This window comes from Acanthopagrus latus, chromosome 3, assembly GCF_904848185.1.
Source record: "Acanthopagrus latus isolate v.2019 chromosome 3, fAcaLat1.1, whole genome shotgun sequence".
NCBI lineage: Eukaryota > Metazoa > Chordata > Actinopteri > Spariformes > Sparidae > Acanthopagrus > Acanthopagrus latus.
This window is the reverse complement of record NC_051041.1, coordinates 20,132,198-20,157,175: the sequence shown is the minus strand read 5'-3', so window position 1 is coordinate 20,157,175 and position 24,978 is coordinate 20,132,198. Positions and strand designations below refer to the sequence as shown.

Below are 24,978 nucleotides of genomic sequence, written 5' to 3'. Positions count from 1 at the left end.
GTCCAGGAAAGATTGTTAATGGTGTACGAACTGAACAGGAATCCTGAGTCATGTCTCAAACATTTTTCTTTTGTGTTGCTGCTGAACACAAAGTTTTTTCTCTCCCACCAAACTTGATGCCCGGCTACAAAGTATTGCTAATTGCGTTGGTGCTAGTTGCAAAGTACTTAGCGCACCAAGCTAAGATGCTGAACATGGTAAACTTTATTCTTGCTAAAAATGTTAGCACATTCACTGTAACATTATCACACGTTAGTATGCCGACACTTCGGCAGGTAGCATTTAGCTCATAGCTCCACTGTGCTTAACTACAGCCTCACAGTATGTGTTGCTTATATTCAGTTGCTAGGTGCAAAGGGCTGATGTGTACTTAGCACACCAATCTAAGATGGTAAACATGGAAAGCACTGTGCATGTTAAACATGACAGCATTAGCCTCATTTGATACAATAGCAATCTCAAAACAGGTCATCAACAATGTTTTGCAAACTATCCCTCAGCACCTTTTATTTCGAAGTGCATTATGACATACGGCACGTTGAAGGTTTTCATTCCAAGTTGAAACACACAGTACACAGTTGGCTCACTCGCTCCATTTCACTCCCAATCAGGTGCACATTCACACAAGCACACACATATATTGGTATCCAGTTTCTTCAGCCCTCTGAAGTGGCCTGATGCTAATGAACTCTGAACACAAGCTCCACACATTCATGGCACGGTGGGAAAGAGGAGGGGTCAGAGGAAGACAGAGAGAGAGAGAGAGAGAGAGAGAGAGAGAGAGAGGGTTGATTCAGTGCCAGTGAATCTATTCTGGCCGGCAGGTTGAGTGGTAATGTTTGTTAAGAGGAGAAAGAGAGGGAGAGAAGAAGGAAAAGGATAAGAGAGGAGAGCTGATCGAGGCACATCTTGAACAGGTTTACTCTGATTCCCTTCTGCTGTTTGGCCTTTCAGCAGCCAGACATTAACTTCTCTCCTGTCTTCTCCTCTCCTCTTCATCCTCCTCCCTAACACTGTTCCTTCTTCTCTTTACTCACGCTGGTTGCATATTCAGACTGCTGGTGATAGCTGAACATTTGGCTTAACAGGAGGGGAAAGGAGAGCAGGATGGTGAAACTCTTGACTGCAGGATTTCTAGGGATGAATGCATTAAAAGCTTTGATGACGACTAACAGGGTGCAGTAGAGAACTGAGGTTGGCTTATAGTGTGAGGAGAAGACACAGAGGAATGTGATTTTTAAGGTCAACAGCAGGTTTGTTGTTTGTGATGAATTCAAGTAAATCAGCAAACACACTACTTTAGTGCATTGAGAGCAGCTTTGTCTCCAGCTCTCTAACTCTATTTTTGACATCTTTCCTCCTCTTTTTCTCCACCCTCTCCTTCAGGTATAAGAACGTGGAGCGTCTGGCAGCAGAGGAGTTCGAGCGGGACCGTGTCCGGGTGTCAAGGACTCGCCCTGACCTCAACCTGAACTTTGAACCCTCGGAGGCCTGGCCCTCGTCATCGCGCAGCAGCACCCCGTCCTCGTTCGCCTCCCAGGAGGACACAGAGGCTGACCTCGAATCCGGGACCCCCGCCACCCCCAACACGCCCTCTGAGACTGGTAGGACGACTGAGAATACTGTTTGATGGAGTAGCTGTCATATAGAAACGCGCTACACACTGTATTGACTAATCACATGGGGTCTCTGTGAGGATGGAGTTGCTAACAAGTAAAAAATGTTTAGATGACAACCTGTAACATGTAACACTGTAGTCAGCTAGACATGTTTACATCCTCCCCTGGATTTAATTACTATACGGACAAATACCTGGTTGGTTTTGCACTCAGCTGGACATTAATATTCAACATTACTACCACCACAACTAATATTAGGATTACCACTGTTTTCTTGCCTGTATCTTATATATACTATTACTTCTATTACACCACTAAAAAAAAAATGTAAAGGTGCAATATGTGAGAATTAGTCACCTGTTGAATTCATACTCCAAAAGACAAATAGGAGGCAGCATAACGCCAGTGTAACTGCTAAGTGTCGGGAGCACCGGGGATTGTTAGTGTTCACGCCACGAGCACAGGAGCTTTAGACCGGGATGGGCCAGAGCTAGCTGGTTAGCATGCCACACATGCATATGTAGACATCATAATGTTAAAATTGCTATTCCTTCATACACTGTTGATAACTTTAATGAAGTTTTGAATATTTTAACCAAAATTCGTACATATTGCACATTTCAGGGGCTAAGTTAGCTTATGCTGTAACTGTGTATACATTGAATTCAGATCATATTAAAAGAATAATCAGTCATGGTTAATTCAGCAGAATCTGTGGTTGCCATAGCAAAAAAAGTTTAATACGACAGCAGTAGCTAACTAAAGGCAACCTTGATCAAGCGTAACAATGGCAGACTCCGCCATTAAGCAGATGGATAACATTGAATGTGAATACACTGAATGGCTAAATATTGCCAACATAACTTAATGGTGCACCAAAAACTCTCAGTAAGACCTGAAGATTCTAACTTTAAGATTGTGTGTTACAGTTTTCTTGTATGACTTTGAATTCTGTCGGTCCACACCTCGGGGACTTATAATTAAAACCAGAAGGTCTCCAGTTCAATTCCCAATAGAGCGTCCCAAAACAATCATTCTTAACCTTAAATTGTTGCAGTTTGCAGCCTGTGGTTTAAATTAGCATGCAGGCCTGAGCACAAGAAGGCGAGGCGAGAGGACTGTGGAAATTACTGAGGGAGAAAAGGGGGAAACCATCAGGGGGGCAGAAAGAAAAAAAAAAACAGAGAGAGGACGAGGGTGAAAGGGTCAAATAGGTTTTTGAAAGACCTTTTTGAAAGTGTGATTCCAAAACATCTTGGGTAAGAAAACAGCCTTGTCTTGGAGCTGAGTGCATGCATAGCCATGAGCTCAAACAGGCGAGTGTATGAGGCCTCACAGTGTCGTGTTATTCTAACCCCGCCTGCCTCACTGCGCGGCCTGGTCTGTTAGGTTACCTGTTTGCACCGTGTACATGAGTGTGTTTTGATGTAAACAGGAACTTAATTCCTCATTTCCTGTTCATATCCTGGTCCCGCAAAAACCAGGCTTTATGTACCCGCCATATTGTTTACATTAGTGTATGGGTGTGTGTTTTTGTTTTTCTTGTTATCATGTGAGTGTTGATGCAGGGAGCCTGAACAGAGACGCCTTTAAAATCAAAGATAGCCATGTCAAGTTTCGCCTTACAGTATGTTTCTGTGTCAGTGATTGCAGAATGTCTAATCAAGGCACGAGATGAGACAGTAAACCATCATTTTACATTTCTTTATGACAAGGAGAGGCTGATGACTCCAGTGCCAGTGTAGAAGCAGAGGAAAAAGAGGCCCCCGCTGAAGAGGAGGAAGAGCAGAAAGAGGAGGAAGAAGAGGAGGAAGTACAAGAGGAAGCGACAGCAGAAAAGGAGGAGGAAGGCGAGGAGTGCGAGCAGGAGCCGGAGAAGGAGAAAGAGGAGGTGGAGGTAGAGGCGGAGGCGGAGGCGGAGGCAGAGGAGGACAGCGGCATCCTGAGTGACAAGGAGCGACAGAATGAGGAGGTGAACGAGAAGGACAACTGCTCGGCCTCCAGCATCTCCTCGGCCAGCAGCACTCTGGAGAGAGAGGAGAGGGCCAGCAATGAGAATGGTGGGTAGTTTTGTTACTAACATTCAGGTTGTGTTGAGAAGTCTAGTTCCAGTTGGACATCACTCTTCAAAACTCAAAATTAGTCATGTTTAAAGCAACACTTTTACTACTACTAGCACTGTTAAGCAATATATTGATGGATGTGTGTCATTCTACTACCAGTGTACAGTTGCAGACATGGATGTAGTAAAATGCATCTTTATATTGTAGTCTCAAAATCATGGGAAAAATTGGTGTTAGAGTAAATTTTTTCAAAAGCTGATTCTATATGTAGGTGGTAATGTCTTAATATTTAAAGAGATATGTTGTGCTTATTTTCAGGTTCATAATCTTATTTTAGGTTACTACTAGAATAGGATTACATGCTCAAAAAACCCATCAGTTTTCTCATTCTGTCCAGTGCTGCAGCACTGTATTCGCCCTCTGTCTGAAACGCTCTGGTTTAGCTCCCGTCCCTCTAAGGCGCCCCACCCAGGCTCCTCTGATTGGTCAGCTCACACACACCTTACCAAAGCACCTTTGACAACAGCAGAGCAGCTGTGCTACATCAACATTTACATGCCAAACTAGTCACTACGCTTTAATTATGCCAATGTGTGACATGATGACATAGTGTGATGTCACAAAGTGTCACAAAGTCTCCCACAGAAAGCAGTGCTTAAAAGCCAAATATGTTTCCTTTAAGTGATAATGTTTCAGATGAGTCCTCTGTCGTGGATGGTGAAAATACATTGCAACTTGTACTACGTTGTCGCAAATATGGTGATTCTGCAGAATAATAGCTTCAACATAAGTAGTAGCACTGAAACCACAAACAAACATGAGACCAATTACAGAGGGCTAAAACTGGAATTATGCTTCTCCAAGTGTACATGTAAACATCTCTGCAACCTACAGAGAGAGGAGTGTTACGTTAGGTCACCGCGGCTCCCACAGGGACAGGCACACCTCCAAAATCTCAACAATTATTGGCCAATTGCTTATTTCAGCTGCTTTTGGGAGGCATGGCCAACACAAAAACTTACATCAACATGCCGCACACTTTAATGAAAGAAAGGACCCTTGTGCACGCTGGCCTGCCTGCAGCACGGCATAGAGAGTTTGGGCACTCACTTTAAGGTTGGACCATGAAAGAAAATGAGACATTTTTTCGGAAAGTCAGTAAAATTACATGATGATTCTTAAAGGTCTATCTCCAAAAACATCAGATTGGACAGTTGACATAATACAACTAAATAGCAAGGCCGAGATAACCCTGATTACGTCATCAAGCTTACTTTAGCAGAATTAAAACAAAATCCTTCCAGAGCCACAAAAAAACACATTGTTTTCATGACGTTACTCCTTGTGTCAAGTAAACTGAACCTCATTTTTAATTTCTAAATACATACTGTTATATATATCAAATTGTATTTGTATTTCAGTTGATACTCTAAACTGCTTTGATTTAAAAGCCTCCTTGACAATGGCTAATGGCATGCAGAGTGCACTCTTTCTTACATCCCTCTCTCCTCTCGACAACCTCCTTCTCAGGCTTTAAGGAGGAAGAGGTGAACGAGCAGTGCAGCAAGCTCCTCAACAGCAAGCTCTTCATGCTGGACATGCTGTACTCCCAGAACAAGAAGCCCAGTGATGAGGAGGAGGAGGAGGAGGATGGGGAGAAGGAGAAAGAGAAAGAAAAAGAAGAGCGGGAGGATAAAGAAACCCAGGAGGACGCTGGCAGCCGACTGGAAGGTGACCAGGAGAGCGACAACAGGGCCGACAGCTCCGATCACCACGGGAGCATCCGACCGTTAGCAGAGCGGTTTGGAAACTTGATCAAGGACCTCGTTTCACCCCACCCTCACCTGGAATGCCCGGCCAACGAGCCCCCACCTCCCCCACCCAAAAAGGAATCAGACACGATCTGGGACCAGCTCCTGGCCAGCCCTCGAGAGCTGCGCATCGGGGACATCAACTTCACCGACCTGACGGAGGAGGACGACAAGGACATTCTGGATGCTGTTTTGATGGGAGGGTGCAGCGACCTCCCGCCCCCGCCCCCTCCTCCGCCCTTCATCCATCGCTTCCCTCCACCACCTCCCATGCTAGGCAGCTGCCCCCCACCCCCTCCCTTGATTGGTATAATGAGGCCTCCACCTCCACCTTCATTTTGTGCCCCGCCGATTCCAGGGCCTCCTCCCCCGGAGCCGCCTCTCTTCAACAAGAAGAAGAAGACGATCAGGCTGTTCTGGAACGAGGTGAGTCAAGACGGAGTTTCCTTTTTCCGAAGTCTTGCAGATGGAGATCAAGAGTTCGTATAAAACAGCACATTTTCATTAGTTAGCATTTAGGAGTCACGAGAAGCAGAATGACCCACAGTGCTCCTGCTGCTGCTTTAACCCAGGGTTATTTGTGTTCACAGTCTCTCATTTACCTCTTTTATTGTGGGAAATGGGCGTCCAACACATGTCTCTACCTCATGCAGTCCATTGCTCTCGTTCTGTCTGTGATCAGGTGCGTCCGACCGACTCTCAGTACAGCGACTACAAGCGGAGTGGAGACTCGTTCTGGTCCAAGCTGGAACCAGTGAAGTTGGACACGGCCAAACTGGAACACCTGTTTGAGACGAAATCAAAGGAGATACCAGTTACAAAGGTAAACAGCCAGTGACTGAGCATGGCCCGCAGAGGTCTGGGACTGTACAAGTAGATCGCTGCAGGCGCAGCTCTTTTACTTTGACACTTCTTGGATGGCGAGTCAGTGGTTCCCAAAGGTGCTGCTACCATACTAGATTAAAAATGACAGCTTTGTTACAGATCAGGGGAAAGAGAGGCATCTTCTTGTCACTTTGCACCAGTGTGGGAGTATCATGTGCTTTCTTTGTTTCTTTATATACAGTGGCATATACATGGTATATTCAGTGGCTGCTTTATCACACACACTTCCCTTTTCACACAGCCCAATGGGAACGATGTCCATTACCTCCAGCAATCGAAAGTTAAAGGAGTTTTGGGGAGGTCACGTGTGTTCTGATCTAATGGGAGAGTTTGAATCCTTCATAATTCTCACGAAGCCTCTAAATAAGAAAAGTATGGTCGGCTAAGATTAGGGCCTCTCACACATTGAACTCCTGAGCCTCTGTTTCAAAGGCACATCTTCTGTCTGAGCAGAAGAAGAGAATAACTCGCCTCAGCTCGGCTTCTGGTCTGCAGGTAATGCAACAGGATGATGGTGGTCGGCAGCTACAGTGTCGAAAGAGCTCAAGTAAAGCTTCCAGTTAATGAGAGAACCCAAGAGTTAGAGGACCACCACAGTATTAAAGCCATCAGAGGCCTGAGCAGACTTTGCTGATATTATTATGGCACACTCTCCTTTGTTCCTTCTTTAGGTTCCTGGGTTCTCTTACCTGACACATCAGAATGTAAAGTATGTTTTAGTTAAGGTTCAAAGCAATTTCACGCACGATTCTGCTCATAAATTGGTGCATCTCTTAAGTGCAGAACCATCAGTCTTAGTTTTCAGACTTCTTTCCTTTTGATCTATTTCCCTGTCTGACTGTTTAGTTTACAATAACTGATACACTGTTGTGTAAGTCTTCTAAACCTCCATATGGTGAATATATAACTATATAGTGGCAGGAAACGAGGTCTTCGCACCTCATCTGTTACACTTTCAAGTTACGACCTCCTTCCTTTAATAGCTTATAACAACCTCAAGTGGTGGTGAGGCCATGTGTTCACATATAGTGTCAGTACATCTGCAGACAAGCAAACATCAACACAAACACACGTAGGGTACCTGTGATCGTATTTCCTGCTCCCACTAACCAGTAACTTCCCACAGCTGCAGTCAGTGTGAGCTGAGTGACGATCCCTCTAATCCATAAAGCCGACCACACACAGAGAGAGAGAGAGCGACAGAGGGAGACCCAGCATTGATCCTCACTTTGTTTTTGTGCTCTAGAAAACAGCAGCGGACGGCAAGCGGCAGGAGATCATCGTCTTGGATTCCAAGAGGAGTAACGCCATCAACATCGGACTGACGGTGCTGCCTCCTCCTCGAACGATCAAGACAGCCATACTTAACTTTGACGAGTACGCGCTCAACAAGGAGGGCATAGAGGTAAGAGATCCACACGATCTGACGTACGTGATTGAAAGTGACACCCGTCACTCATTCACTGCTGTCCTCTCATACAGAAAATCCTGACGATGATCCCCACCGAGGAGGAGAAGCAGAAGATCCAGGAGGCCCAGCTGGCCAACCCTGACGTCCCGCTGGGCTCAGCAGAGCAGTTCCTCCTCACTCTGTCCTCCATCAGCGAGCTCTCCGCCAGGCTCCAGCTCTGGGCCTTCAAGATGGACTATGAGGCAACTGAGAAGGTTTGTATTAAACTATTAGATGAAATGCTACTTTAACAATTTAAAGAAAAATGCTTTTCATAAAAATGTAGAGGAGGGAAGGGCCAAACTGAAAGCATTTTGAAACAGCGCATTTAAAATCATCGCCAGCGAGTGGATGTGGTTTTTATCAAAGCAGAAACAGACACACACATAAAAAAGCCAAATGAAGTCCACTCTTAGTAAATGTGCGCAGCATGTGTGCAAATGTGTGTGTGTCTCATGTGTGTCAGTAAGCAACAACATCCCCTTCAGTGCAAACAACATCCGCGAAACTTCAACATACTTACATCATAACAAAATATGCACGCTTATTAGCAGCACCTTGTCCTCTTCTGGCACACTCGGGCGGAGAATGCATCCAGGACGAGAAGTTCAAAGTCCAAACCTGGAGCATGAAAATCACACTGCCCCTCCCTCTCCCCCGTCCTGTAAATTTTACGGCTTTCCGCAGGATGCAGTTGTCTTTAATCTCTCCGTAAAGGCACGACGGCATTCCCGACTCAACTCTGTGGGACGGTTTGGTAGTGGGAGGCTTAATGGAGGGCATCATACCGTGCGGGAACACAAACACATGCATGCGGGATAACGACACACAAGAGCCTGATGTAATCAGAGGCACGAGGCCGACCAAAGCAGCAACCTTTATACGACCTCTGATGACCTCAGACAGGCGCAGATAATTTGTGGTCGGAAACAAGGTGCACCTGCTCACCACTTATATAACAACACATGTTTTCGGGTGTATCAGTTGACTCAGCTAATGATGTTTGTGTGTGTTCTCCCCCTCGCAGGAAGTAGCGGAGCCGCTGCAGGATCTGAAGGAAGGTATGGAGCAGCTGGAGAAGAACAAAACTCTACGTTACATCCTCTCCACGCTGCTCTCTATCGGAAACTTCCTCAACTGTTCCAATGTGAGTCACAAACGTCACAGGTTCACGTCATCGCACTGGGACATAATGACAAGCTTCTTTTGTTTTGGGTAATTGTAGAGATAGTCAGTGGTTTTAATGGAGTGTGGATTTTTTTAAGCCTGTAATTTGTAGATTAAAAATTACATCACAGATTAGCTTCTATTGTTTGGTCTGAACAGACGTGTATGGATTTTTGTGGAAGTTTATTTTTACATAGGAAATCAGAAAAGAATCTTGATCCGTGTGTCCATGTGTCCAGGCTAAAGGCTTCGAGATGACGTATCTGGAGAAGGTCCCGGAGGTGAAGGACACGGTTCACAAGCAGTCTCTGCTGCATCACGCCTGCTCTGTGGTGGTGGAGAACTTCCCTCAGAGCACCGACCTCTACTCGGAGATCGGAGCCATCACACGTTCTGCAAAAGTACGTTTAGCGCTCTCCAACAGAATCTTTATATATGAACTGCCTCTCTGCTCAGTAGTCGATTTGGTCTGTTCTCTGACCATTTTAGTTGACAGTTTATGGGGGAAGGAAGTGGATTCTAACTCTCATTGTCTCTGGAGAGATTTAGCTCCTGAAAAATGCATGCTGGGAAATCTGCCACTATGGGAATCATGCTTCTTAGTGAATTCCTACAGCTCCTCATTTCAATCGGCGGTGGACTTGGCGTGTTTGAGGGCAGGGGTGACAAAAAAAACAGCACCGACCCTTTCATTTATGAAAATAAAAATGCCATTCAGTTGCTTAGAGGGCTTCCTATGTTTTGTTTTTGATGCAAGTTTTTGAAAACACTTTCGCTCCACAAGTCCCTTATTTGTACCAACATGTCTTCCGTCAGGTGGATTTCGACCAGCTGCAGGAGAACCTGTGTCAGATGGAGCGCCGCTGCAAAGCCTCATGGGACCACCTGAAGGTGATCGCCAAGCACGAGATGAAGCCCCAGCTGAAGCAGAAGATGTCCGACTTCCTCAAAGACTGTGCAGAGAGGATCATCATCCTCAAGATTGTTCACCGCAGGATCATCAACAGGTAGTAATCTCAGTACAGACAACTGAAACTATTTGAACTTGTAAGAGGTTTTCCCACAAGAAGACGAAGGAAACTGGTTGGTGTCATGCTTCTCCCAGGTTCCATTCGTTCCTGTTGTTCCTCGGTCACCCGGCCTACAGCGTGAGAGAGATCAGCGTCCACAGGTTCAGTAAAATCCTCAGCGAGTTTGCACTGGAGTACCGAACCACCCGAGACCGCGTGCTGCAGCAGAAACAGAAACGAGCCGACCACCGCGAACGCAACAAGACCAGAGGGAAGATGATCATGGACGTCAACGCTCCTGTGAGCATCACACACACGCAGAATCTCTCACACATGGACACACTCCGGTGTCACACTCTCAGAGTCTTTTTCAAATCTATCATTGCTTCTTCACCTTATTCCCTCTTCATTTTCTTCGAGCTCGTCTTTGACTTTCACTTTTTCTTCCCTCTGTAGTCTGATGATGAAGAAGAGAGTGAGGTATCAACGTGTGTGCTCTCTGTCTGCACGCATGTCTGTGTGTGTGTGTGTGTGTGTGTGCATGAAACCACTAACCATGACTGGACCACTTTACCTCAAAGTTTTCCTTTTTTTAGTGATTTTAACATCTGAATGAATCAGTTATTAAACTAGAGCAGGCATTCTAATCTTTACAGCCTGGGATTCCTCTTTGTCACATTAGAGTCAAAACGCAAAATACCTCAATTACAAGCTGCCTTATTTTTACTCTCTTTCTTCCCGTCTCTTCCCGTCAGTGTGCTCGGTACGGCTCCAGCAGCAGCAGCGGCGCCCCCAGTGGCAGCCAGGACAGCGAGCAGCCTCAGGGTCTGGGCCACGCTGAGGATGCTGTAGAGCACGAGAACATGAAAGCCGTGCTGAGGACCAGCGTCAGCGGCGGAGACAAGGAGGCAAGCGGAGTACCGGGGCTTCGAACACGGACAAGATCCCGGCCTGGACGGGGAGGTGAGGGTGGCAGGAAGTTCCTTGCAGATAGGGGTCACAGAAATTTAAAGGGTTTCGGTGCTCATGCTTAAGCTCTTTTCATTCTGCTCCATGTGCTCAGGCCGCAGCATGCCGGCATGGGCGCCACCCGCAGACGACACTCAGATCTGTGGGGACGACGCCGCAGACGAGATCATGGAGCGTATAGTGAGGTCGGCCACTCAGGGTCCAGGAACCAGAGCCCAGCCCCGAGAGAGGAGGAGGTCCAGAGCCAACCGCAAATCACGTACGACCTTAAAGATTAAATCCATATCACACACTCACACAGTCCAACTTCTGTCTTGTAAAGACGTGATTTATTTATTTTTTCCTGTTGATGTAAAATGTTCTCCCACAAAGCAATACACAATGAAGCAGAAGCATCCGTGCACATTAATACCAGAAAAAACATTATTTAATAATAAATAAATAAGATTTGTCGCATTCTGGGAAACGTAGGACCTGATGCTTTGTTTGTTTTGGAGTTTGGCCCAAACTAAAAGTCAGGATATCTCTGCCTCTGCTGCATCAGATCTAACCTTCCCTTTTTAAACCATCTCGCACAGCTGCAACGATTCATCAACCACAAGAAAATTAGTTGCCAACTTTGATCAGTAGCTTGACAGTCATTTTTTAAGCAAAGATTGAAAATATAATGAAGTTCCAGCCTCTTAAATGTAAGAATTTGGTGCTTTTTTGTTGTTTATCACAGTAAATGAAGAGTCTTTGGATTTGGGACTGCTTGTTAGACTAAAGAGGCAATTTGAAGCCTTTTGGCATTTTATACTTTAAATTGCTAACTGTAAAAATAATCGGCAGCATAACTGATAATAAAAATAATTGTTCTTTACAGCCATGCTATCTATTAAAGTTCCTCAAATTAATAATGGCACAATACTAAATGAGAAGTTACACAATATAATCATAGAGTGGCACTTGACACAAAATCAGACATGAAAAGCAGATTTAAAGGTGAGAATTGAACGCAGCATGATCACATGGTCACACAGGGGTTAGAATATTATATAATCACAAAACATAATATGAACTCTTTTCTTGTTTTGTAAAGCACTTAGTAACAAATGTGCTTTATAAATATAGATGAGTTAGCATTTTTAAAGGTAAAGTTGAAGATGAAAAAGTATCTGTAAGTCTCTTTCCTCTCTTCCTGCAGTGAGGCGGACTCTGAAGAACGGTCTGACCCCGGAGGAGGCTCTTGCTTTAGGACTAACCGATTCTCCGGACACATAAATATGATCATCAAGCCTCCTGCTAACTGTCCTAATTGCCGTGGAAACACAGCTGCGGTCACCAGAGCGACACCTCTGTCCGCCACCTGCCTTCGCCACACTTCACAGAGTTGTATTCCACCTGTCACAAAGCCCTTTAGGTTTTTGCCAGCTGCTAATTTTGCCTGACGTGTCCGAGTGATGAAGCTGCAGCCATGATACTGGTGTTTCTTTTTTTTTCAACACAGAGAAAAAGTGTCAGTTTATTATTTATCTAAACATATTTGAAATGTTGCATTAGTCCAAAGGGATACGATTTGCTTGTGAGTTTCTGCAGCTGTGACTTCACCTTTTCTCATTTATTTAAGCTGTGAATTTCAGTTGTAAAGATCAACAGGCTGAGGATCTAATTCGGTCTCTTATCCAGTTTGAAAGAATCCTAAGAGATCAGCACAAAGAGGCTAACTGAGAACAATGAAGAGTTTGCTTCTCTGCAGCTACACGTTACAAGTGACGGGTGTGTATTAGTGGGAACGTGAAGGGTTTTCAATCTGATGTGTGCCTTTCATTAAAAAGGGACGACACTGTACCTTTACGCCATCTCGCCCTCTTGTTTCCTGCACTTCCCACTTCTCAGAACTCACAGACGTCACGTCCACAGGCGTAGTTGATTACGATTAATTCATTTTTTTGGGTGGGGGGCAGAATTTTTCTCCGTATTTATTTGCAGCAGCTCACACATCTTGCACCTTACTCAACATTGATGCTGAAATGAAATGACTGACTCAAAACACAAAGAAAATTGACGTTTTGATCTCAGAGGAACTGTTTGTAAAGTGTAAAAAGACAAAAGAATAAAGACTTTTTTTTTTAAAATTTTAATAATCTATTTTGAAGGACATGCAGAGAGTTCTGCATACAATGTGTAAATGCCCTTTTCAGCTGCCAGGTACTGAATACTGTAGTACTACAGTGTGCATGTTTAGTGCGGTTCATGTGATGTATTATTTTTGTAATTTTCTTCTGTAGAAACTTGTATTATAGTCCGAGATACAGAGAGGCTATTCTGTGAATTGTTATAAAAGACGTGCTCGTAGCTGAACTATGTGTTGAGAGAGGGGAGCGGTGTTTGGACATTCGCTTTGAACTCTGTGGTCACATTGTACTTTGTATGAACTTGAACAGGTTGTGGGTGAAGTGAGTCCCAGCTGAACCATCTGCTCCTCTCACAGTACGACAGAAAACTGGGAAATATCACGAAAACCATGGTTACATACACTTTCACTTGAAATGCTGTGTATACACATTCTGCAATAAAAACGAGTGGGGAAAAAAAGGACGTGCAGGTCGTCTCTTCTTCACTGCTTTCACTTTTGAGGCCAGAACACGTGGCCTCGTGCTGCCGCTGAGCAACCTTTGGATTAATGAGGTGCCGTAAACTGCTGCTCACTTTACTTGTGCAGGTCACTGTTGAGTGTTTTTGTTTTGTTGACTTTGTGTTTGTCTGCACTACCCGTGTCCATGGCCAAGTCTATGAGTCTGCTGTGGGGGGCTGGATCCCCTCCCTGCTGGAGAGTTATGATCACTCTGGAGGAGAAGAAGCTGCAAGGGTACAGACACAAGCTGCTATCTTTTGAGAAGGGAGAACACAAATCACAGGAAGTCTTGGAAATCAACCCAAGAGGACAGGTAGGTGGGTGTAGCATGCAGTACAGTATAAACAACCAGATTCATATTTAAAAGACACCTTTCATGATTTTTCGTTTTTTTCCCCCCTTCCCTTCAGTGTGTTGTATACAGTAGGTTTGTAAAAGGTCTTGAATGTTAAAAAGGTCAAACTCCGCATCAACAGAAGCTCCTTCCTCCCACAGAAAGGCGTGTGTGAGCTGACCAATAAGAGGAGATTAGGGTTATGCTTACAATAAATACATGTTTTCTTATTTTCATTTTATGAAGTCAAGTTAAAGACATTGATTAGTATAAATAAAAACACGTGATATATCATCGTAAAGGAAAATAACAGCTATGTGATGTCCTTCTTTCAGCTCCCTGCCTTCAAACATGGAGACATCATATTGAATGAGTCCGTTGCAGCGTGTTTATACCTGGAGGTAAAGTGTCAAAACTGATACCAGCATACTGCCTCATCTCAGTGTTAAAAAGAAAACAAATGTTCTGTTCTCACTGACAGAATCAGTTCAAGTCTCAAGGTGTCAAGCTGATCCCAGACAGTCCTGCAGAACAAGCGCTGATGTACCAACGCATGATGGAGGGACTCTGCCTCACTGATAAACTCAGTAAGATATACACACCTTAGCTTCACAGGCCAAAGAGGCAATCATGGACAGAATCATCGAACACTATCACACTTTATGTACATGAATCTGTCTTAGATTCAGTCATCTACTATGACCTGTTTGTCCCTGAAGAGGAAAGACACGAATCGGCTCTGAAGAGAAACAAAGAGGCGCTGGTCACTGAACTAAAACTGTGGGAGGGTTACCTGCACAAGGTAGAGCATGAACAGCACACACACACACACGCACACCAGTGTTTCTTTTATTTGATTTCTGCTATCAAGGTGGCTGCAGGCTCGTACCTGGCAGGGGCCTTCTCGTTGGCTGATGTGATCGTCTTTCCAAACACTGCTTATGCTTTTCGTTTTGGGTAAGTGGCTGAGTTCAACACCTGATGGGAGTGTTTATCACTGGCATCCTCACCTTGTTTCTCTTCTATAGGCTGTCTGCTGGACGTTACCCCAAACTGGCCAAATATTACAGCCTGCTGAAGGACAGACCCAGCATCAAGGCCAGCAGGCCCCCACAGTGGCTGGCCAGCCCGCAGGGACATGAAATCCTGAGGGATCTTTAACACAATGCCTTCACCATGATACTGTATGAAAAATAAACTGTAAAAATAAACATTAAAATGTTTTAAACTGTTATGTCTCTTTATTTTCTGAAGGCCAATGAGAGGTTTAAATGAAAACCTTTGATAAATGAAACTTAATTAAAACAGGTGTAGTACTTCCTCCTGACCAGCAGGTGGCAGTGTACGCTCTTATTACGACGTGAGAGCCTCATGAAGTATTAACAGAGAAGCAAAACGTCCATTTCTACTTGAGAACAAGTCGCTGGTCCCTTCAGTCTCGGTTCCCATCAGAGGGCTCCTGCTTCAGGCTGGTAAATCTAAGACTATGGCCCAGAACATGACTCTGCTGTGGGGCTCCGGCTCTGCTCCCTGCTGGAGGGTGATGATCGCTCTGGAGGAGAAGAACCTGCAGGGCTACAACCACAAACTGCTCTCCTTTGATAAAATGGAGCACAAGTCCCAGGAGGTGTTAGATATAAACCCCAGAGGACAGGTACCGTCTCTCTTACAGCCGACATATCAACGTATTTATAGTCTGCAACCTGCAGTCCCACCATTTATAGAACCCCTACCAGACGTGCTTTTTTTTCTTAAAGGCAACGCCAAATTCCATTTAAAACTTTATCTATGCAGTGTTTTCCAGCTGACCTACAAAATGTTATACTTGTTGAAACATGACTGAATGCCAGAGACGAATGGCATGGGTGTGAATTTAAATTCGGCTCACATTAAATTCACAAAGAAGCTTTGTTATGTCATGAAATCGATCTTCAATGAATGAATTTCCATTTATTAACCAAAGTGTGAGACGACCAAATAATGATATCTGGTCCAACAGGTGTGCTAACAGCATGCAGGTGTTTGCTGTGTCTCAGTTCAGGGTCTGCAGACTGGAGGCTGCATTTGAAGGCCAATTACGTCACAACGCCACGCGAAGGCTGTCTGAATTCAAAGGCTCCTCCAGATGCAGCCTTCAAATACAGCCTTCTTTATGTCCTAGTAGACATTCAGACAGCACTACAAGATGGCGGAGTCATCATGTAGTGCACTATATAGGGAGTAGTGAGTGATTTCGGACACAGCCACAGCTTCTTAACAGGTAACTGACCGCCATGTTTGTTAATAATAACCTGTTTTATTTTGAAGCTTCCCTCTTTCAAACATGGAGACAATATCGTGAATGAATCCTGTGCTGCCTGTTTTTACCTGGAGGTGAGTCAAGTTAAAGATGATAAAGGTGAACCTAAGAAGAGAAAGATCATTACCAGTTTTTTTGTTGTTGTTGTTTTTTGCATAAACATACATTTCATACTGTTTTACCTTGTTTAGATTTGGCGGACCTTGCCACCTTTCTAAACAGTGTTCTAGGGACCTAAATGTCCTCTGAGAACTAACTTGTTAATTCCGTCCTGGGAGAAAGAAATTACCTCATTAATATTTAAAGTATTAATGTTCAGAGTTTGAATTTCATGTCCAGAACTAGACAACAAGCAGTTTTACACATAATGCTACAGTTTAAGTGAAACCTGTCTTTTCCATGTTGATTGTCAGAGTCAGTTCAAGTCCCAGGGAAACAGGCTGATCCCAGACAGCCCAGCAGAACAAGCACTGATGTACCAACGCATGTTTGAGGGACTTGCCTTCTACGAAAAAGTCGGTAAGACAAATTAAATTGAAATCCCTTCAGCAGACAGGTCAAAACCTGTCAACAGCAAAAAACAAATATGGCCTCTTGGCTCATGTTAAGGGTCCAAGCACAGAGATGGCCGAGGAACCCATCGTTATTTTTATTCAGCTACAGGAATAAATTTTTTGCATTGCTGGGATAGTTCTGCAGTGATCTCCATAGCGCCCTCAAACACACCCCACCAGTTGGCATCAGGTTGTTTGGATTTTCACAATATTTGCTTTTGTCTTAAAGAACATGCGTCATTTTTTTTTCTCCTTTTTTACAAAAATTGGACTGGGAGGAAGTCAGCCATCTTGGATTTCACAGATTAATTAGAATTTTTCATCAGATCTTTGAGGGCTTCAGGATGCTCTAAAGCTCTTATCCATATTTGAACTGGTAAACATTTCGATTTGGTTTCGATTATGTTTTTATTACCACGCAGGTAAAAAAAAAAAATAATAATAATGCATAGCTTCTACTGCATGAGTCCGAATATAGTCTTGATATAAGCAGCAAAAGTCTATTTGTTGAAGGCATGTTAAAGGACAAATTCACCCAAAATTAAAATCTAGTCATTATCTGCTCACCCCCATGCAGATGGAAAGTCATTTCATAGTCGACAAAACACTTCTAATAATAATACATTTTATTTATTAGAAATGTAACAAAAGAAAACAGTCAACGCCAGCAAGCAATACAGGAATGAAAAGACGACAACAAAGTATGAAGTATTCAAATAAAGTATACATAAAACAAATAATAAAATCATTACAAATCATCAGGAAAATTTGGGATTCCCAGAGACTATGATGATGCCAGACAAGCTGTTTAGAGTCATTTTATGTTCAGTTATTTAGTTTCTTTTTTACATTTTCAAACAAGTCTACATCTACTTGTTGCTGTGTATGTGAATGTTGCACCAGAAATGCTTTTGGACTACAATACTTTAGTTTAAAAATGGATCTATGCATTTGTTCAAGCTTTTTATAGCTTCTACGTGAAACGATAAGAGAAATGTAAAATACCACGGCTTATTCTGTAACAATACATCCAAGGCAATAACATCATAGGCCCTATGAAGCTCAATATATCAATTTAAGTGTTTTGTTTTTTTTCTTTTGTTTTTTTTGGGGTTTTTTTTTTAGCCGGAGTTATCTACTATGAGTACTACGTCCCTGAAGAAGAGAGGCATGACTCGGCTCTGAAGAGAAACAAAGAAGCTCTGGTCACTGAGCTGAAGCTCTGGGAGGGTTACCTGAAGAAGGTGCAGTGTGCTCTGTAAACACTAACGACCTCAACGTGAGCTGACGTCTTCAAACATGCTGTTTTTTCCACTTCTTTGTTTCAAGCTGGGCTCAGGCTCCTTCGTGGCAGGAAAGACCTTCTCACTGGCGGACGTGATTGTCTTCCCCAATGTTGCCCTTCTTTTCCAATTTGGGTCAGTAGGAGAATTTTCTGGGAGTCACACTGACGTCAGAGGTGATCTGTAGACGTATGGCTTGACATTCCTGCTCTCTGTTCTGTAGGCTGTCTGCTGAGCGTTACCCAGTACTGGGAGAGTATTACGCTCTGCTGAAGGATCGGCCCAGCATCAAAGCCAGCTGGCCGTCTGAGTGGCTGGAGAACACTAAGGGAGAAGACACACTCAAGGACATCTGAGACTCGACACACACTCGCGGTGTGGGGTGCATGAACAAGCTTTTGTTTCAAATCCCTGCGAGCTGACCGTTTTTTCTCTCTCTCCCTGCCTACCGTTTTTTCCCTCTCTCCCTGCCTCCCGTTTCACAAGTGTGCGGTTGCAGAAAATGAGGCAAGACCGGCCAAATGCTTAAGCTAAGAGTGATAAACTGTCTAACTTTAGCTTGCTTGATTCGAGTGCCATCAGCTGGATATTTTTGAGAAATACAAGTGTTTGCTCGCCACCCGTGTTCACACAGTGCTGGCTTTACCGTGACTGTAAAAAATGGTCAGGTAATTTAATAGTCCGTGTTCTGCTGCCACCATTTGCTGGCTAAGTAGGTATGTAGGACGTCAATTCTTGCTCTGTATTGTAGCTGTATGTTTGAGAAATTAAATGGTTTTGAATTCTGTAATCAATGTACGGTAGAAGATATACCAGGATGTGAGAGGAGGGGAGATTCCCCTTCCACGTTAGGTTTAAGAGTCAGAAAGTTGCGTGATGGGCCATTCTCTTTGCCTGAGGTGGTTACAGGAAGGTGACATTTACTGTCCAAGAAAACATCAGATGGTCACCATCCTGGGAGAGGCATGATCAGCACAAACATCAGGGGGTCATTGTTTTGTGATGAAATGAAACAAACATTTCAAAGACCACTTCATGTCTTCTCCCCATGCTGTATGTAGTAAAGAGATCTGAATCATCACACTGAGTCTAACTTTCTTCAGAGAATGATCAACTCTCCGCCTCAACAAGGAGAATTTCTCTTACATGTTCATGTCACAAGGCAAAACACAGTGATGAAATCTGATGGAAAGCTTTCATTGTGTACATTTTTAGATTGAAATGGAATGTTTAAAGTGATCATATACCAAAAAAGCTGATCTATATTGCTAGATGCAGTTTTGCAGACTGGGTGGCCTGCAGCAGCTGGTAGAACGCTCAGTACGGCCATAATAGACCTGAGACTTGACTTGGACATTTGATCGAAGACTTGTGAGCATCTCTGACCTGTAATTCTTCTGTTCAGATTCTATAAAAATGATTTTGCTTGATAGTTTTTACTCTGTCAAATATGATCCAGCTGTTTTATTTTTCTGTCACTGGAGAGGAAAGGTGTTGGGATTACCTGTGTGCTCTAAATAGTATATTACTGTTGCAGCAGCAGCGATGTGGCTCCTTCATTTTAGCCAGACTAACTTTCAGATTTAGTTTTAAAATGTATTTTTTTCAGAGGCTTGTTATTGTCAATTGGTTAACACAGGCAGTGCTAAACTGTGATAATGTAAGGATGTTGGTTTTTAGCTGCCTGGATTCATGGTGTGTGTGTATACGCATCATTAAATTGTTGTCAATGTCATCACATTATGTTGCAACACCTGATTACTAAAACATGTGTGAGTTAGGTGCTCAAAGGTGAGTGAAATGCTCTGTGCAATGGTGACTTTGCATAAATGACAGTGTGTATGTGTATATGAATCATTAAATCATCATATTGTCGTCATATTATGTTGCAACACCTGATGACTAAAACATGTGTGAGTCACTATAACAGTTTTATTTGCTCATTGAGTCTTCTTTTGATATCAGTAATTTCAGATTAATAGTTTTCAGCCTGTTTGTTTTTCTCAACTACAGCGAACATGTCATTGTAAACCAGTATGTTGGCTCTGAAGATTTTCAGTCTATGTCAATAAAAAAGTAGGCGGTGTCTTTGAGGACATGACCTGCTGGTTTTATTATCTGAGAAGCTGTGCCACAATGAAACTGGTTTGCTCTGCTCACAGGTGAGTGAAATGCTCTGTGCTATGGTGACTTTGCACAAGTGACAGCTTCACATTTAATCATGTGCTTTATTTTGCATTCATGTGGAACCCACAACTTTGAGAAATTCACAACGGCTGTGCTGATAACACCTCGAGCACAGACTTCTGTAAAGTCACATCCTGTTCCTCGGCAAAGTTGGCCCGTTTATTCAATACAACATGTTGAATCTTGTGGATGTTTCTCTGGGCTCATGCTCAGTCTGCACTGTGGACACAGGGCCTTTCTTGTTTTACTCCATCAGCTGATGATCCCAGCAGCAGTTGGTATTATATATAAGAGACAGAGGAAGTCATGGGGCTGCCTCATCCCACCTACACAGCATACACAAGTAATACACTGTGCCTCTCAGTGGCAGCTCAGAGAAGGAAAACTCAAAGAATGTATTGTTTACTGTAAGAACTATTTTAACTGAGCCAGACAGGTGATATCTGGACAGAGAAATATAGGATTTTTTTTTCTAATCTATTCTGTAAAGTCATTAAAAGCATTCACTGGTGTAAAAAAATTAAAATTAAAATTTTTAAAAAAGCGTGTGGTTTGTCATAAACTGCACATGAATAAACGGAAATTACATTTTGAAATTTCAATCCTGTTATTCTGCAACAGAATCAGTTCAAGTCCCAGAATGTCAAGATGATCCATGACCATCCTAAAGCCAGCAGGCCCCCACAGTGGCTGGCCAGCCCGCAGGGACATGAAATCCTGAGGGATCTTTAACACAATGCCTTCACCATGATACTGTATGTCTGTAAGTTAGTTAAAAAACAACTGTAAAATTATTATTTTTTGATTATCTGAAACTTTAAGTCTAAATGTATTTTCTACGGATTTTCAAACTCCTTAGAACAAAACAAAATGTGAAGTTAAAATGAAAACCTTTGATAAATGAAACTTAATTAAAACAGGTGTAGTACCTCCTCCTGACCAGCAGGTGGCAGTGTACGCTCTTATTACGACGTGAGAGCCTCATGAAGTATTAACAGAGAAGCAAAACGTCCATTTCTACTTGAGAACAAGTCGCTGGTCCCTTCAGTCTCGGTTCCCATCAGAGGGCTCCTGCTTCAGGCTGGTAAATCTAAGACTATGGCCCAGAACATGACTCTGCTGTGGGGCTCCGGCTCTGCTCCCTGCTGGAGGGTGATGATCGCTCTGGAGGAGAAGAACCTGCAGGGCTACAACCACAAACTGCTCTCCTTTGATAAAATGGAGCACAAGTCCCAGGAGGTGTTAGATATAAACCCCAGAGGACAGGTACCGTCTCTCTTACAGCCGACATATCAACGTATTTATAGTCTGCAACCTGCAGTCCCACCATTTATAGAACCCCTACCAGACGTGCAACGCCAATTTCCATTAAAAACTTTATTTATGCAATGTTTCCCAGCTGACCTACACAGTGTATACTTGTTGAAACATGACTGAATGCTGTCTATGAATCACATGGGTGTGAATTTAAATTCGGCTCACACCGAAATCACCAAGAAGCTTTCTTTTGTCAGGAAATCGATGTTCAATGAATTTCCGTTATTAACCCAGGTGCGTTTCACACAAACGCACCACAGGGGGCGGAAACGTCCAAGCAGAGATACCTGGTCCTACAGGTGCGCTAACAGCATGCAGGTGGTAACAGAAATGATGAAGTGTATTTCAACTTTAAGCAAGATAAGATTTAACGGCTGGATTTGAACAGTTTGTGTCGCTCACATAATAACCACGTACATTATACTGTATGATAATAACTTATAATAACTAATAACTTATAACTTTATTTTGAAGCTTCCCTCTTTCAAACATGGAGACAACATCGTGAATGACTCCTATGCTGCCTGTTTTTACCTGGAGGTGAGTCAACTTGGATACCAGTCCTCAGCAAGAAAGTTTACACATAATAATAATAATAATAATAATAATAATAATAATAATAATGCTGAATTCAACATTAAGAAGTGTTCCTTGTCTTGATTTGCAGAGTCAGTTTAAGTCCCAGGGAAACAGGCTGATCCCAGACAGCCCAGCAGAACAAGCACTGATGTACCAACGCATGTTTGAGGGACTTGCCTTCTACGAAAAACTCAGTAAGACAGTTACATTGACATCCCCTCAGCAGACAGGTGAAACCCCCTGCAGTGTATGGGACCTCCAGGCTGCGATTTAAAAACAAAAAACAAAACATACAACCCCCCCAAACAAAATTGCCTCTTGATTCGTTTTAAGGGCCCGAGAAAGAGAAATGCTTTTGGTTTGCAGTGCATGTTGAGCCTGCATGTCACTCACTCACTCTCCTTTTTGAGAATTTCTTGCTAAAGGCTACAGTTTCTGGCTGTTTGAGGAAATTTTAGGTGGCTTATTTTTAATATAAAACTATATATTTGTTACTTGCTTTCTATAGTTAATACAAGTCATAGTAAGACATGTAGAGTGTTGTGGCTTGTGTTTTAAACAATAAATTACTCATGTTTGAAAACACTACATACAGTCATGACAAGGAAATGACATCATAGACCCAGTGAACCTCTGAATATATTAATGTGTGTGTGTGTGTTTTCTTTTTTAAGACGCAGTTATCTACTACAAGTGGTTTGTCCCTGAAGACGAGAGGCATGACTCGGCTCTGAAGAGAAACAAAGAAGCTCTGGTCACTGAGCTGAAGCTCTGGGAGGGTTACCTGAAGAAGGTACAGTGTGCTCTGTAAACACTAACGACCTCAACGTGAGCTGACGTCTTCAAACATGCTGTTTTTTCCACTTCTTTGTTTCAAGCTGGGCTCAGGCTCCTACCTGGCAGGAAAGACCTTCTCACTGGCGGACGTGACCGTCTTCCCCACTGTTGCGTATCTCTTCAGATTTGGGTCAGTAGGAGAATTTTCTAGAAGTCACACTGACGTCAGAGGTGATCTGTAGACGTATGGCTTGACATTCCTGCTCTCTGTTCTGTAGGCTGTCTGCTGAGCGTTACCCAGTACTGGGAGAGTATTACGCTCTGCTGAAGGATCGGCCCAGCATCAAAGCCAGCTGGCCGCCTCACTGGCTGGAGAACACTAAGGGACAGGACACACTCAAAGACATCTGAGGTTCTCACACAGTTTGGATCGATTCTACAGACACATTTAGCTGGATAGGTTCAGCTCAGTGTGTCAAATTTGATACAGCTTTTTTAATTTTACTGACAATGAAAATGTGATTACCTGTGTGCTGCTGCAACTGCTGCAGAAATGGTTCTTTTTATTTCTGTCAAGCTAACTTTCAGATTTAGTTTATTTTAGGTCTATTATAACCATGTTCCTGCCAGATCTTTCTTCTTTTTAGTTTTTTTTTTTTTTTTTTAAATGACCTGGTAAACACAGGCTTGTAGGGTTTACAGGCAGGCAGCATAAAAACGAGGACCTTGATATTGTTGCGATAACAATTTTTGTTTCCAATATACATGGCTTGTACATGTAACATTAATCTGTTGACTAATACATGCACATGTTACTATGATAACAGGAATAAAGTTAATGTTTCATCTTTTACTTCAGTCAGTTTGGATTAATAGGTTTCAACTTATTTGTTGAAAAGAAAAGAAAAAACACTAAATAGAAAGCAAGATATATACAATGTATATACACAGTGCAAACTATACTATAAACAATAATAATCCATACAAATAAAGAAGAAATAAAATATTCCTATGATTGTGAAACCACGGGTAATATAAATGGACTTGCACATTATGATCCTTTTTTGTTTTAGTTCCAAGACTTCAAAACATGGCCTTTGCCCATCGAGTAAACTGGATTTGGCCCCAGTAACTCCGCAACCCCTTAGGGGGATAAAAACAACATCCCTGCAACCCTCAAGTGGAAAAAGAGAACGGAACGGACTTCAAAACAACATGATATACAATACTATAGGAAGAGGATCGAGGACAAACACCATCATCGTCTTTGGGGATTCAGGCACCACATATAAAAACATATTCAACAACATACCAGTTTGTTGAAAAAGAAGTTCTGAAATATCTGTAATGTTCTCAATGGTCCACATTCAGACAAGAACATAATGAAACCATATCTCAAGGAACTCGAAGACGTTTCACCTCTCATCCGAGTGGCTTCATCAGTTCATACTTGTCTGACTAGGCTGCTATACTCCCAACTAGCTAGTGTGGAGTATACTCCCATTTGGAGTAGTTGACAAATCCAGCAAGAAAACAATCTATTCCGCATTTAAATAACATATTGAATATATCAACAACTTTTGGCTTGTTTTTCTGTAAAGTCGCTTACAATAAGTGGACTTGGCAACTGTGGGTTGAAGCACATTTGCCCAAGACCCGCCCCATTCTACTTCTGATTGGCTAATAAGTTTGAGAGCGGGAGAGTTGTGTACCTGTCTTATCATTGGCAGGCGAGCTCATGAACTTGAAAGTTATATGGAGACGTTTTTTTTTTTAAAACAGGACAAGCGCAATACGCTGGAAATCTGGCACAGAGCCGGAATACTTTAAGCCGGGAAAACCAGTTGTACCTTTGTCACCGTTGCTCTTCTTCTTTCTCAATACGCTTTGCCAACTGATAAAATGATAGTGATGCTAGTCGTGCAAAGTCAATCTGATACACAGTTTGCCAGCGCTCAAACAGAACAAAGACAAGGACCACGTACGAAGACACAAAGATCGCTATCAGAGGCCAGGATTTTAGAGTGAAGATGAACTGATATGAAGAAGTGGAATGC

General features: G+C 43.0%; 4 protein-coding genes across 9 annotated transcripts in view; all 4 read left to right on the top strand.

The window, feature by feature from the left end:
- fhod3a (formin homology 2 domain containing 3a) overlaps positions 1-13,556 on the top strand; it is a 64,018-nt gene extending 50,462 nt beyond the window's left edge. For 3 of the 5 annotated variants that reach the window (XM_037093531.1, XM_037093534.1, XM_037093533.1), the window contains 14 exons: positions 1,387-1,604; positions 3,335-3,679; positions 5,213-5,919; positions 6,176-6,316; positions 7,625-7,783; positions 7,861-8,043; positions 8,856-8,975; positions 9,235-9,396; positions 9,812-10,002; positions 10,101-10,305; positions 10,462-10,485; positions 10,761-10,968; positions 11,069-11,233; positions 12,161-13,556. In XM_037093531.1, the coding sequence (XP_036949426.1) occupies positions 1,387-1,604; positions 3,335-3,679; positions 5,213-5,919; positions 6,176-6,316; positions 7,625-7,783; positions 7,861-8,043; positions 8,856-8,975; positions 9,235-9,396; positions 9,812-10,002; positions 10,101-10,305; positions 10,462-10,485; positions 10,761-10,968; positions 11,069-11,233; positions 12,161-12,237 (2,905 nt within the window). In that variant the 3' untranslated portion in view covers positions 12,238-13,556. The remainder of the gene's footprint in view (positions 1-1,386; positions 1,605-3,334; positions 3,680-5,212; positions 5,920-6,175; positions 6,317-7,624; positions 7,784-7,860; positions 8,044-8,855; positions 8,976-9,234; positions 9,397-9,811; positions 10,003-10,100; positions 10,306-10,461; positions 10,486-10,760; positions 10,969-11,068; positions 11,234-12,160) is intronic. The other 2 variants (XM_037093535.1, XM_037093532.1) reach the window with 2 other exon arrangements.
- An 88-nt stretch (positions 13,557-13,644) lies between these two features.
- LOC119017093 (glutathione S-transferase A-like) lies at positions 13,645-15,121 on the top strand. 2 transcript variants are annotated; one of them, XM_037093538.1, is made up of 6 exons: positions 13,645-13,904; positions 14,261-14,326; positions 14,407-14,512; positions 14,609-14,727; positions 14,797-14,882; positions 14,954-15,121. In XM_037093538.1, the coding sequence occupies exons 1-6, from the start codon at positions 13,737-13,739 to the stop codon at positions 15,084-15,086; spliced, it is 678 nt and encodes a 225-aa protein (XP_036949433.1). In that variant the 5' UTR covers positions 13,645-13,736; the 3' UTR covers positions 15,087-15,121. The 2 variants fall into 2 exon arrangements, with proteins under 2 accessions (XP_036949433.1, XP_036949432.1); XM_037093537.1 differs by having other exon boundaries at positions 14,609-14,882.
- Positions 15,122-15,308: 187 nt separating this feature from the next.
- LOC119017088 (glutathione S-transferase A-like) lies at positions 15,309-20,162 on the top strand. Its single transcript, XM_037093526.1, has 6 exons — positions 15,309-15,579; positions 16,233-16,298; positions 16,638-16,743; positions 17,904-18,022; positions 18,108-18,196; positions 18,285-20,162. The coding sequence occupies exons 1-6, from the start codon at positions 15,412-15,414 to the stop codon at positions 18,415-18,417; spliced, it is 681 nt and encodes a 226-aa protein (XP_036949421.1). The 5' UTR covers positions 15,309-15,411; the 3' UTR covers positions 18,418-20,162.
- Positions 20,163-21,238: 1,076 nt separating this feature from the next.
- LOC119017089 (glutathione S-transferase A-like) lies at positions 21,239-23,779 on the top strand. Its single transcript, XM_037093528.1, has 6 exons — positions 21,239-21,514; positions 22,040-22,105; positions 22,233-22,338; positions 22,819-22,937; positions 23,023-23,111; positions 23,200-23,779. Exons 1-6 carry the CDS (start codon positions 21,347-21,349, stop codon positions 23,330-23,332), a joined length of 681 nt encoding a protein of 226 aa, XP_036949423.1. The 5' UTR covers positions 21,239-21,346; the 3' UTR covers positions 23,333-23,779.
- The last annotated feature ends 1,199 nt before the right edge of the window (positions 23,780-24,978 follow it).